This window comes from Anolis carolinensis, chromosome 1, assembly GCF_035594765.1.
Source record: "Anolis carolinensis isolate JA03-04 chromosome 1, rAnoCar3.1.pri, whole genome shotgun sequence".
Classification (NCBI taxonomy): domain Eukaryota; kingdom Metazoa; phylum Chordata; class Lepidosauria; order Squamata; family Dactyloidae; genus Anolis; species Anolis carolinensis.
The window spans coordinates 89,562,616-89,576,368 of record NC_085841.1 but is presented as its reverse complement, the minus strand read 5'-3'; the positions used below and the strand labels follow the sequence as shown (position 1 = coordinate 89,576,368).

General features: G+C 38.1%; 1 protein-coding gene and 1 long non-coding RNA gene across 19 annotated transcripts in view; one reads left to right on the top strand and one right to left on the bottom strand.

Annotated features, from left to right (window-relative positions):
• LOC134298493 (uncharacterized) overlaps positions 1 to 2,494 on the top strand; it is a 182,240-nt gene extending 179,746 nt beyond the window's left edge. For both annotated transcript variants that reach the window (XR_010005606.1, XR_010005599.1), the window contains one exon: positions 1,979 to 2,494. This is a non-coding gene — a long non-coding RNA (uncharacterized LOC134298493). The remainder of the gene's footprint in view (positions 1 to 1,978) is intronic.
• Positions 1 to 13,753, bottom strand: part of ptprk (protein tyrosine phosphatase receptor type K) — a 461,736-nt gene that overhangs the window by 220,870 nt on the left and 227,113 nt on the right. For all 17 annotated transcript variants that reach the window (XM_062978846.1, XM_062978854.1, XM_062978881.1 and 14 more), the window contains exon 5: positions 12,869 to 12,984. In XM_062978846.1, coding sequence (XP_062834916.1) covers positions 12,869 to 12,984 — 116 coding nt within the window. The remainder of the gene's footprint in view (positions 1 to 12,868; positions 12,985 to 13,753) is intronic.

Below are 13,753 nucleotides of genomic sequence, written 5' to 3'. Positions count from 1 at the left end.
CACTTAATTAATAAATAAGGTACCATATCTTATTTATCTCTAACTACTTCAAACATTATGGGTTAAATCAACAACTGTAAACTCAGAACAGCAATAATGGTGTTCACAATTAATTGCAAGATTAAGAAAGCACTGCTTGTAATGGCATATTCTCAATAAGGTTATAATGTGCAGTCCAGCGTGCTTAGCTTTAGGAGATCAACACCACATGCAACTGCTGACCTGGAAACTGCTGGTGTTGCTAAAAACCTTCCTTGAGGCCTTTCCACATGACCAATCAAAGCATATCCCGAATGTTGTTCAAGCCTTGGCAAAAGACTCCTGCAAGTGCTTTTTCAATTGTGGAAAGGAACGGAAGAGAAAGTCCTTGTCCTCTTACACTTTAAAATCATGCAAACTTGACACAATGGCTGGGGAAATACAATATTTCCTTAAAAAGACACAAACAGACAAGAAATATTGGAGGTGAGCCATGCAGCTATTTAATAGGCGAGTAATGGTGTAATTTCTATTCATATTTATTTATTATATATTTGTAAGGCCTTCCTAGAGCTTGAAAAAGTTATTCAGCATGCCATTACATATTCTTCTTCAGAGTTAGTTTTCAAACTCACAAAGAAGAAGGCAACAGCATATCAGAATACAACCATAATTATGAATTCAGTATCGGTTGAAATATCACATTTTGTAAGATATAAATATAACTTTCCATAAGATAAAAACTTCTGTTTCACATTCTGGTCAATACATTATCTTCCACAACTGAAGCATTAACTTAATGATGTGTAAAATAGAAACTGATGTTACTCCGCTCTACAAATAAATGTAAGAGAGGACTCTGGGTTGCATTTGAAGCAAGCTCTACTCAAGACTTTCCATCCCATTTCCTATTCTCCAATTACTACTTTCAGGCAATTGCTTTAATTATATGTAACTCCACTAGGAATGACATTTTCCTCTGGCTGGGAAAAGAAAGGCTTCATGCTGCATTAATGCTGATGAGCCTCTCTAAGGGTAAAACCATGGCACCCTCTCCCAGCTCTGGCATGCCTACTGAGGAGGCATCTGGCCAGCACCTAAAGCCATTGCTGACAGATTGGCCCACATGCCTCACTGCTTTGATCTCTATCTGCAAAGGATTACTAGCCATACTTTAAAACTTTTTCATAAAGGCAACAGCTTTCCCGATTTTGGATTCACCAAAGTAGGGCCTGTATGTCAAAGTTGCAACGGAACAGCAAAAGCTGGTCAAAGTTTTTTTGCTGGAGCCAAGTGATGTGCCAATGCCAAAGCACAACAGTGATGGATCATCTCATTAGTGGTTGAATTGTCAGCTACTGAACCTGGAGCCAGGGCATATGGTTTAGCAGATGCTCCAAGCAAAGGGCTTCATGGATAGAGCCACATTGGTTTCACCATATGACAGCCACAATAAGAGATCCAAAACTTTAAAGGACAGTTCCGGGTATTCATTAACATTCCCAAATTGGAACGCAGGTGAAAATGGCTTGGTAATGAAATAGTTAATGGGTGAAATTGCCTACAGTATATATGCAGAAGAGAAATGGGACTGAACTATCCAACACCTGACTTTTCTTCTTGAATTAGAGTTCTGAATTACCCGATCTTGTGTCAGGAATGCATGTACAATGTTTAATTGTTCAAAATTTTGAGCTAACTGCTTTGCATGTTTGCTTCATCTTTCAGTTTAATTTGATCTTGTTCCCTTCCCTCTATTTTGCTAGCACACACATGAGGATTGGGATGAATTACTCAAAAAAAAAAATACCCCAAACCACGCTCATTGTTTCCACTCTATTTATACAGTACATAGCATTGCATCAGGATGGGTTTTGAAGAATGTGTCATGAACATGTGTACTTGTTATGCATTGCTATGGAACATCACTAAGGGTACATGGAGATGAATACAACAAAGCATTTGTGCAATGTTTTCTTTGTATTCTGTATTTTTTCAGCATTATGTAAACTGAAGTAACAACAACAACAACAACAACAACAACAACAGAAGTAACTGAAAGCTACAGAAAACTGCATTCTCTTGGTTCATTTTCTAATCCAGACACTACAGTTTGAGGACTTCATTCAGAAGCACCCTCCAAATGAGATGAGGCATGTGACTACAAAAGACCAGCCATCCTGTTTGTTCTTTGGAAGTTTTAAAAAATATGCTTATGGTTTTAGATGTTACACTATTCTATATTTGTCACTGGTTTTGCAATGTTCTGTATCACCTTTCCTATTTCTTCAGCCCCACCTCCTTGATTTTAATGTGTTGTATTATAATTATTACATTAATATCTATATTATATTTTTATTATTTTTATTTTGTTATTTCATTATTGAACAGAATATAATGTAATAAATAAATATTCACACTTGTAGATTCAGAAGGAAGTCTTACCAAATTCAAATCTCTAGCAAATATGCATAGACTTTTAAAAGTTTCATTTGGAATAAAAGATAGAATCGGCCAGCATGTGTTTCAAATATTTACTGGTGTGTTTTTTGAAAGTGTATCAAAATGTATCAAAAACCAACCAGCAGTAAAATCAGCTATAAAAGAAGTTTAAATTTCACCAAAGGGATCCATAAGTGAATCGGTCTTCCCTAGTACTTTATACCAGTTTTTGGACTTAGCTAAGTTCATTATAAGCACAACAATCCTTCATATGAAACTCAACCTTGGCTTTCTTTTAGGGCTTTGCATGTTAAACTGTGTCTAGAAACAAACTAGTAACCAAATGTAATACAGATGATTGATGTAACATGAACTGAATGTCTTTCTTCATCAGTTTCTTGGCAGCCTAATTTTTATCTAATCATAGCTTCCAAACTTCAGTGCAGTAGATTATTTTAGATTTACCCAGTGTATGAGTACCTAAGGTCAAATCAACCTCAGATAAGCTGATGGAAATGAGAGTTGTAATTTTAAAATGTTTTCAAGGTCTGGGGAGACAAAAAAGTTCCTATATAATCCATACACTCATAGGATGGAAAAATTGTGGTATGAGCACAATGTTTTAGAAATGATTCTGCAAAGAAGACTGGACCTACAACAATAGCATCTCAAAGCTCTATTCTAGTATGATAACCAAGCAGCATAGAATTGTTTTATGGTATTAGAAACTACTAAAAAAGCTAGAAGCAGCTAGTGCTCAATTTTGGCACTGGTAAATCACCAGAAAAATCAAGGCAACTTAACCTCAAAACATAGGCAGAATTTCACCACAATAATTATGAAATCAATAGGGAGCAAGTATATCTCTAGTCTCACTTTACAAAGATGTTAAACTTACAAGTAACATTCATTATTGCAATCATTCTTACATCTTATCATAATTAAAAGTCTTGTGAACTGTAAAGTCATCAAGTCTATATTTAGAAAGACTATTCTTCCACATTTTAGAATAGCTGCTTCACAATTTTAGGTTGTCCCTCACTCTATGGAGATAAGGCTTATATATCTAAGATTTTAATTCACTAGAACTTTAGGCAAACTCTCAGGAGGAAGTATTGACATAATGTAACACAATTGTTACACATCTGCTGTTTCTTCCTTATACACAACACTACAAAACCAAAATTCAAAGCTAACGATAATCTTGAACAAGTGTGCTAATTACATAATATCAGAAGTAGGACTGGATGATTGGGACAGAATGATATGGAGATAAGGATGGGAATCAGTTTGCTGCACAGAGAAAGAAAGGAGAGGCACTTTATGGCTTGTGGATCACAGCCATAATTGCACAGTCCCACTGCTGTATTTAAGAAGACATCCATGCCCTCTTATTTCATATTTTAATTGAGTTATCACCTGTTGCAAAATACTATCACTGATGAGCTCATGAATTATTTGATCCATTACTACAAGTGAGGAAAGCTAGTTGGAAAGTAGTAATTCTATCACTACCCCGCTGTCACAGGGAACTCTGCTGCTATAATCTGAAAGAGGCATTTTTCAAAATGATATCAACGGGCTTACCTTCCTGCACAATTCGGTGTTAAAAGAGGTCTAACTTTCCAACCTGCTTATAGAGACACATGTGAGTAAAGAAGCAGCATTTTCAGGGATAGTTATTTGTCCCCAGGCCTTTGTAATAAAAAGGTAAGACAATAAAGCTGTACTTCAGGACAGGCAGCAACTCATTAACAGCAGCTCTGTAAAAGGACTTATCTGGGTTTACACTCTTCAACTCTTGCTGTTTTGATGGAAAGTCCCTCTCCTAACTTATAGTCCCTAAATTATTGTTTTTAAAGGGTCTTAAGGCATATTGTAGGGGCCCCTGGTGGCATAGTGCATTAAAGCGCTGAACTGCTGAACGTGCGGACTGAAAAGTGCCAGGTTCAAATCCCAGGAGCGGAATGAGTGCCCGCTGTTAGCCCCAGCTCCTGCCAACCTAGCAGTTCAAAACCATGCAAATGTGAGTAGATTAATAGGTACTGCTCCGGCGGGAAGGTAACGGCGCTCCATGCAGTCATGCCGGCCACATGACCTAAAGATGTCTATGGACAACGCCAGCTCTTTGGCTTAGAAATGGAGGTGAGCACCAACCCCCAGAGTTGATCACGACTGGACTTAATGTCAGGGGAAACCTTTACCTTTAAGGCATATTTTACTCTCTTCCTTTATTTAAAAAAAGATCTATGTACTGATTATTCTATTTTGATTTATTATGAACTGCCTCAAATGCCCTTGTGGGCTAGGAGGTGTTATGTTGTAAATAGAAGCAGTTGCTAAGTTATGAACAAGATAGGTTCTGTAGGTAGAACAGTTTGTTTGAAGTTAAGTTCAAAGACCTTGGGGAATTCTTATATCACTAAAATTTTATCACCTTAATACAGGCAATCCCCGGGCTATGGACAACATAGGTTCTGCGTGTTTGTTCTTAAGTTGAATGTTTATGTAATTCAGAACAGGCATATTTTTAAGTGTAACTCCATCCAAATATAATTGGATTTTGAAAAATTTGGCTTGCAGTTGAAACAAAGTTTCAGTGGAGGCATCTTGTTTCCCATGTTAACTCTTCCGGGAGTGAATCTCTCTTCCTAGGAGTAGATTTCTCTTACTTCTTGTTGTCTCACCCCTGTATTTAATTATGAGCCATTTGTAAGTCAGATGCTTGCAACTCAGGGTTTGCCTGTTCTTTAAGCAAACAAGCAGTGAATTTCCTCCCTTCCTAAAGCTGATAGAGAGTTGTGCCAAGAAAACTTACTCCACCTACTGTGTAGGTGTTTAAACTCAAGCTGGCTCAGATGGAAGGCAATTATCCATCAAACAGTCTGGACACAAGTTGTACAGGCTGAGGTTGTCACAAGAAAATGGCCCCAAGTGTCACGAAACTGAAACTTGTTTTCCCCTAAACTCTTTTAACCTGGCAGAGTTAGGAATGTCTACCACTTTGTAGTAAAATGTCCACAGTCAGAAAACAAACAGCCACAGTATCAGAGAGATTCTAGAAATTGGGTTTCAAAAAGAAATCTTTCCTAGCTGTATAATCTGCACCTTCCTTAATTTGGAATCCCCAGGCCCTTCCTATATTCAAACTATTCCAGTCTTCAGACAGGATGACAATGGCTAACCCTTTACCTGGCCAAAATACCACCAAGTCTACGAGACAAAATTCTGTATGCGATTCTAAGACAGGTTTGAAAAACATGTGGCCAGCAAGCTGAATGTGGTCTGCAGAAGCCTTCCCTGTGATCTGCGGGGGAGCTCAGGCTCCTTCCCATCTTCATGCTGTTTCCCTGGGAATAGCAGGAGGCTAGGATGGGCTGAACACCAGGCTGGGATGGGCTCAGGCCTCTCCCCCGCCCCTGGTTGAAGAAATGGTGGGGGAATTTCTCCTTTAGCAGTGAGGGAGAAAGGGAAGAGAGGTTGCCCGCTGAAAGGTTTTTGGGGAATCCTGTCCCTTTACAAGAGCCAAGCTGTGCAAGCCTGTTCTAAAGATTCCCTAAAAGTGCTATTCCACAAACAATGGAGCATAATAATTGAGGATGGAGTTGTTGAAAAGGCAACAAAGAAAGGTTCTGGGTTGGATTGCCCATTGCTGTTGTGATGCCCATTTCACTGTGGCTGTTCTTTCAGTGTCTATTTTCACTTGCCATGTAAGGGACAGAAGTAAGTAATTACTACTCTTATGACTATGAGTTTCAAATGTTATTTGGTGTTTTGCTAAAAGTTTTCTTCCCAGTCACATGGATATATATCTCTGCATTTTCCAAACTTGTCCATATGATGAGGTTTTTCATTTCATAAACAAGCTTTCAAAATTTACACATTTATCTTCAGGAGAAAAACTGTAAAGACATAGCACAGGTTTTGAACATTGGCTTCTACTGACTAAACTACTTCTATTAGCAGAAGGGAAAACACTGCACCCCAGATGAAAAGGCTGCAAAATGCTGGAAAGTCATTAAGTGTTTAAGCGGTATCAGTAGATGCATGCACTTTTAACAATAGTTTTCCATAATGATGTTATTCAATTGGCTACTAAAAACTTTATTATTAAACCTTTCCTGTACACATATCTTTTCCCCGTAGGTGCCAACACACAATGATCAGTATCTCGCGATACAACAAATGTTCATTAATCTTAGGTCAAAACAAAAACTCTATATGGTTTGGATCGCCTTCTCTCATACAATCTTCCCTGAACACTGAGATCCTCTGAGGGGCATCCGCTCCAGCCTGCCAGAACATAACTGGCAACCATTACCTAGAGGACATTTTCATCAGCCGCCCCAAGACTGTGGAATGACCTGCCGGAAAAGCTCTGACAGCTGTCGAAATTTAAAAACAATCCAGCAATCTATGTCTTTTGATAGGCCTACCCAGCCAGGTTTAATAATGAATTTTAAACTTGTATCTTATGTTTAATCTTTGTTCTGTGTATTTTAATACATATTTTGTAGAAACATTTTAATATGCATATTAGGTGGAATGTTTTTAGATTATTGTGTGTCTTTAGCAATGTTGTTAGCTGCCACAAGGAGAGGCAAGTAAGAAATAATAATAATAATAATAATAATAATAATTATTATTATTATTATTATTATTATTGTATGACACAGCAAACAAGATAGATATGCTGGATTTCATATCACAAAATCACAAGTCGAACACTTCCCAAGTGTCTAGGACTGTGTGATGTATTTTCGGATGATGTGCGCAGATCCCAGTAGGGTGGCCTTTTGCAGTTGGCAGATCGTAATTTTGTCAATGTCTATTGTTTCCAAATGCCGGCTGAGATCTTTTGGCACAGCACCCAATGTGCTGATCACCACCGGGACCACCTGCACTGGTTTCTGCCAGAGTCTTTGAAGTTCAATCTTGAGGTCCTGATAGTGGCTGAGTTTTTCCTGTTGTTTTTCGTCAATGCGACTGTCAACTGGGATGGCGACATCAATGATCCAAACTTTTTCTTTTCCACAACTGTGATGTCTGGTGTGTTGTGTTCCAGAACTTTGTCAGTCTGGATTCGGAAGTCCCACAGTATCTTTGCATGCTCATTTTCCAATACTTTTGCAGGTTTGTGATCCCACCAGTTCTTTACTGCTGGGAGGTGGTACTTAAGGCATAAGTTCCAATGAATCATTTGGGCCACATAGTTGTGCCTCTGTTTGTAGTCTGTCTGTGCGATTTTCTTACAGCAGCTGAGGATATGATCAATGGTTTCGTCAGCTTCCTTGCACAGACTGCATTTTGGGTCATCAGCTGATTTTTCGATCTTGGCCTTAATTGCATTTGTTCTGATGGGTTGCTCCTGGGCTGCAAGGATCAGGCCTTCTGTCTCCTTCTTCAGGGTCCCATTCATGAGCCATAGCCAGGCCTTCTCCTCATCAGCTTTTCCTTCAATTTTGCCAAGGAACTTTCCATGCAATGTTTTGTTGTGCCAGCCGTCAGCTCTAGTTTGTAGTGCAGTTTTCTTGTACTGGTTTTTTGTCTGCTGTGCTTTGAGGAGTTTCTGATTTTTGACTTCAATCAAAGCAGATTCTTCACTTTGCTTTACATATTCTGCGAGGGCATGTTCTTCTTCGACAGCTTGTTTTACTTGTAAGAGTCCTCTGCCACCTGATCTTCTAGGCAGAAATAGCCGGTCAACATCACTGCGAGGGTGTTTATGGCCTTGATGGTGTTGCCTCCATTGATCTTGCTTTTGAGAATTTTTCTGACCCTTTGTGTGTATTCTTTGCTGACCACAGTTTTCACATGGTCATTCTTGATGTTTATTATTATTATTATTATTATTATTATTATTATTATTATTATTACTATTATTATTATTAAAGGGGCTATATTTCTTTATAAGTCTACATATTTTAAGCAAGATACACATTTCCTCCTCAAATATGTTTACTGCATACACAGAAATATGCATTTTTGAACAAATATTCTCCTTTCCTCTTGAAGTCCTGATGTCCAAATAGTACTTGATAGAATAAAGAAACACTTTTTTTGTGGCATGTGGAGAAAATAGCTGAAATTACTTATTCCTACATGAAGATTTATTTCCCTACCACATTCCCTAAGTGTCAACATGTTTGCTGAGTGACCATGTTTTCCAGTTATTGCACATTTACATATTAATCAGAAAGTAAATGTGTTCTTTTGTGCTTTTAATAATACTATATCGATGCACCTAGAGGTGCCTGACATGCAAATGAATCATTTTTGGTCATTCCTTTTCCAGTGTGCATAGGCAGAGCAACAGCACAAGAAATATGAAAGTGCAGTGTCTCTATCATTCCTTTATTCATGCAAAATAATCTCCTATAAATTAGTTGCCATGTTTCATTCAGCAAAACTTTCAGGAAACTATTCAAAGCATTCCCTTTCTCTCCAGGTTTGCCGCATTGTTACATTTGCTAGTGTTCGTATGCAGATTTAGGGCTGGGATCTTAAGAATTACATTTGACAGCCTATAATAGAGGCCTACATTTAACATGGATTATCATATCATTTTGTTCTCATTGCCCACGTTTTATTGTTTGGTGGAATTTGCAGTGTTACATGTTGTAATCTTCTCTTGGTGGGTAGAAGCTTTGAACTCATTGCATGTTTTGGTTGTTTTTAATGAAATGAAAAGGCACACAATATCCAATCGCTCACTTTAGGTACAACAAACATATGTCTGCTAATCAGATTTGGCTGGTAACAATCTTCCTTTGAGAGAAATCATTTGAAATAACCTGTCAGCTATTTGGTACAAAGGACTGAGAAATATAGAATTAATCCAGCTGGTGTTTTTTCTTCTTCTCCTTTTTACCAGGTTTGATCCAGTAATCATTTTAGATAGAAGAGCTAACACTAATACTTGCTTATTGTCATTGGAACTCTCTTATCTGTGACAATCATCCAGATTCTTTTAAAGTGATTTTGGCACTCACTGTACTACACTAAACCTCTTTATTTGTGTCATTTGTGTTTAAGTAAGGTTTGAAAAAAAAACTAGTCCCTGTATGATAGTAAATCTGTTGATGTGCATAATTCCCACTGAAAAGATATGTGACTACTAAACTGGCTGTGTACAGTGAAATAAAATTGCCATTATTGAAAAATTATAATGTAACATTATCAGACTGAAGGATAAAGTCAAAAGTATACTATGATCATTCCCCCATATTCTTTTACATGTTACAGACTCATCATGCAACTCTTGAATCCTTGAATTCAGTTGCCTCACATATATATGTAAGAATCACTGTGTGGTGTTTATGTATTTATTTATTGTGTCAAAAGCGAATAGAGAATACAGTTATAATGCATAAAAAAACACAGACAAAGTTAAAAACTTGGCATTGTACTACATTTCTATTGACCAGAACCTGAGCACTTCAAGTGCCTCTGGTGTCCCCTGTAGGAAGGTCCTTGATTGTGTAAGTGGCAGGGCTCAGACTACATTTTAGTAAGTGGTCTGTGGTTTGCTCTTCTCCACACTTGCATGTCATGGGCTCTACTTTGAAGCCCCATTTCTTAAGATTGGCTCTGCAACTCGTAGTACCAGTGCGCAGGCTGGTCAGTGCCGTCCAAGTCACCCAGTCTTGTGTGTGCCCAGGAGGGAATTTCTCATCCGGTATCAGCCACTGACTGAGGTTCCAAGTTTTAGCCTGCCACTTTTGGACTCTCGCTTGCTGAGATGTTCCCACGAGTCTCTCTTAGAAAACTATTTCTTGATTTAAGTTAACATGCTGACTGATATCCAAACATAGGATGGGCTGGAGATGTCAATGCCTTGCTCCTTTCATTACTGGCTGCTACTTCCTGACAGGTATTAGGTGGTACAATACCGACTAAACAGTATAATTTCTCCAGGAGCATAGGGAGTAGACATCCTGTGATAATGCGGCATGTCTCATTAAGAGCCACATTCACTGTTTTAACATGGTGAGATGTATTCCACACTGGACATGCATATTCAGCAGCAGAGTAGCAAAGCGCAAAGGCAGATGGCTTCACTAATTCTGGTTGTGATCCCCAGGTTGTGCCACTTTTTGCTTGATATTCAAGCAGTGCTTCTTGTAAGTCAAAGCCTGGTCCAGAGCAGGGGTCCCCAAACTTTTTAAACAGGGGGCCAGTTCACGGTTCCTTAGACCGTTGGAGGGCTGGACTATAGTTTTTTTGAAAAAAAAACCTATGAACAAATTCCTATGCAGTGCACACTGCACATATCTTATTTTGAAGTAAAAAAAACAAAAAAAAACAGGAATAAATACAGCCTCAATGTTAATCATAATCATAATAAAAATAATAAAGAGGGTTGGAAGAGACCGCTTGGGCCATTTAGGGCCAACCTCCTTCTGCCTTTGTGCACCAAAAGCACTAGCAAAGCACCTCTTAATAATTAACTATTAATTAAATAATTATTAAAATACCATTATAAACAAGCAAAGCTTTGGAAGGCGAGGAAGGAGACAGGATAGGAGGAGGAGGAGGAAGAGGGAGCTGCTGCTGCAGGGGCCGGATAAATGGCTTCGATGGGCCGCATGTGGCCCCCAGGCCTTAGTTGGGGGACCCCTGGTCCAGAGTAACTCCCAGATATTTTGGTGTGTTGCAATACTCCAGCTGGATTCCTTTCCAGGTAATCCTCAGAGCTTGAGATGCTTAAGATGAAAAGCACATCTCTGCATTTTAGATGGATTAGGAATCAGCTTGTTTCCACAGTAACAGGCACTAAGAACACCTAAAGCTTCAGAGAGCTTCTGTTCAACCATTTCAAAGCTCCCTGCTGGAGTGGTGACAGCATAACTTGCAGTGTGGTGTTAAATAGCAGTGTGATTCTTTGACATATGTGTGAGGCAGATGAATCTAACAATTCAAGACTCAAGAGCAGAATGATGTATTTGTATATTGTGATTAAAATGATTTAGTAATTATTTAAAATATTTCTATGTTGCTTCCCAGCCCATGAGGCTCTTGAGGTGACAAACAAGTAAAAACAATTAAAACAATACAAAATTCATTTTTTAAAAGACATGAAAATACTATTTTCAAACACCTAAAAACAATCCTAAAATCTAAATGTAAAATAGATAAATGCCACTCTTTGGCTGTCTGCTGGAAACTTACAATCAATGAAGTTAACACACTCTCTCTGGTTATAGCATTGCTAAAGAGAAGACCCTGTCATGTGTACCCAACAATGCAATTTCATGAGGTGTTAGGATACACAATAGGGCCACCTTCAAAGATCTCAAATTTCTGGTAGACTCATATGGGATGAAGCAGTGTTCCAGAAACGTTATAGTTTATTTTATTTTATATATTTATTTTAATAAAATATGTATATCCTGTTCAGCGCATTTAATAGTTAATACTTCAGGCATACAGAGGGCTGTGTTTTAAAAAGTCAAGGATACTTAAGAGCAGTTAATCTCGAGGCAATTTTCTCACACAAAAAACTTCATAAATCTATTACAATTGCCTTTTGGGTTGCATTTTCTCCCATGGGGATCAGCTCTTTTGCATTTGATCCTACCCAACAGAGATAAATAGGTCAATGGGATGGAAATAGTGGTATCCTTGGGTAGAAGTGACCGTGTTCTCTTGGGATTGTATTCAAAGGAAAGAGGAAGGCAAATGTAGTCAGACTCTGGCCTTCAAAAAGATGATTTCAGATAACTTAGTGAAGTAGGAGATCCCATGGCTTGAAAATAATATATGTAAAAAGGATCTAGAGGACTTATAGGCCTACAACTGCAGTTCCCACCAGAGGATGTAGTATTGCCACTCTTCTTCCTTGGTCAGGCCTTATGTGGAATATTGCTTCTATGTCAAGAATGACATTTACAAGCTGAAATGTCCAAAAAAGAGCAGTCAAGATGGTGAAATATCTGGAAACCAAGCCTTATGTGGAACAACTTAGGGAGATAGACAGGTTTAGCTGAGATAAGAGAAGATTGAGATCAACTTGATATTTAGCTATCAGAAGGGCTTTCATCTGGAACATGGAGCCAGTGTGTTACTACTCCTACAGGGACTAGAAGATGAAGCAATGGATTCCAATTACGTTTCTCCAATACATGCTAAAGTTGCCCACCACACTTAGAGGAGTTTAGGAGGTGTGGATATGGTAAAAAGGTGGGGGTCTCAAGAGGAAGTGATGGGGACTGCCACAGGTATCCTTTAGCATTTTCCATGGCAGGTGTTTCCTCAGTCCACCACCTAGCTGTATGCAAATACTCACTGAGGTATCCCTATCTTAACAGAAGATAGAACAAAAACAACAAAATAAAAATTTAAAAACACTTTCAGTTATGAGATTTATTCTGAACAAACACTAGAACATTTGGAATTTTTTTCCAGAAATATACTGGCAAATGGATCAGAATGGGTTAAATCTTACCTGCAGCCATAACTTGTTGTTCACTGCATCCCTCCCTGTAGCAATGCACTGAAATGTAGCGTTCTGGCCTGCATTAACCTCCACATCCCCCAGTCTCAAGAAATGAGGAGATTTGTCTGCATAGGTAGGAGAATGAAAGTTACAAAATGTACTCACAGGCTTTTTTTAAAAAAACCTGTCTACTTCTTCCAAAAGATACACATTATTGCAATCTTTGGGTAAAACTAGTTCTTTTATGAAACAAAACATCTGTTTCAGCTCACAAAAGAGAACAAAACAGTCTTCATCATTCTTTCCTTACTGCACTAACTCTGCTTAAGCTTGTCAAACATGAATTATATATAAAGTGATTTATAATACACCAGGCACAACTGAAAGGAAGTCCAAAAATTCAGACTGAATTTCCATTACATTTTGTATTTAGCCATTGCAATGTTTAACCACAGCATTAACAATACAAAAAGTCAGATTTAATTAGCTGTATATAAAGTGTGATCCAGTTCAATGGAGAAACCCTTGTCAGTAAATATCACCTGCACCACTAGATACAGCAACATTTAACCCACTGACAAAGCTTTTCATACTTACACATTGCCTCAAGGTAAGCTCTGTAATAAAACCATCCGTGTAAAATATTAGGATTGAAAAAGGTTGGTAACAGCTAGCCCTCTCTCTCTCTCTCTCTGTGTGTGTGTGTGTGTGTGTGTATGTATGTATGTGTGTGTGTGTGTGTGTGTGTGTGTGTGTGTGTGTGTGTGTATATATATATATATATATATATATATATATATATATATATATATCAGGATACCCTATACACACATACAGCCCTCCTAAATTAAGCCTTCTTGGAAGACATTCGTTTTGTTCCATTTTTAATTTTAA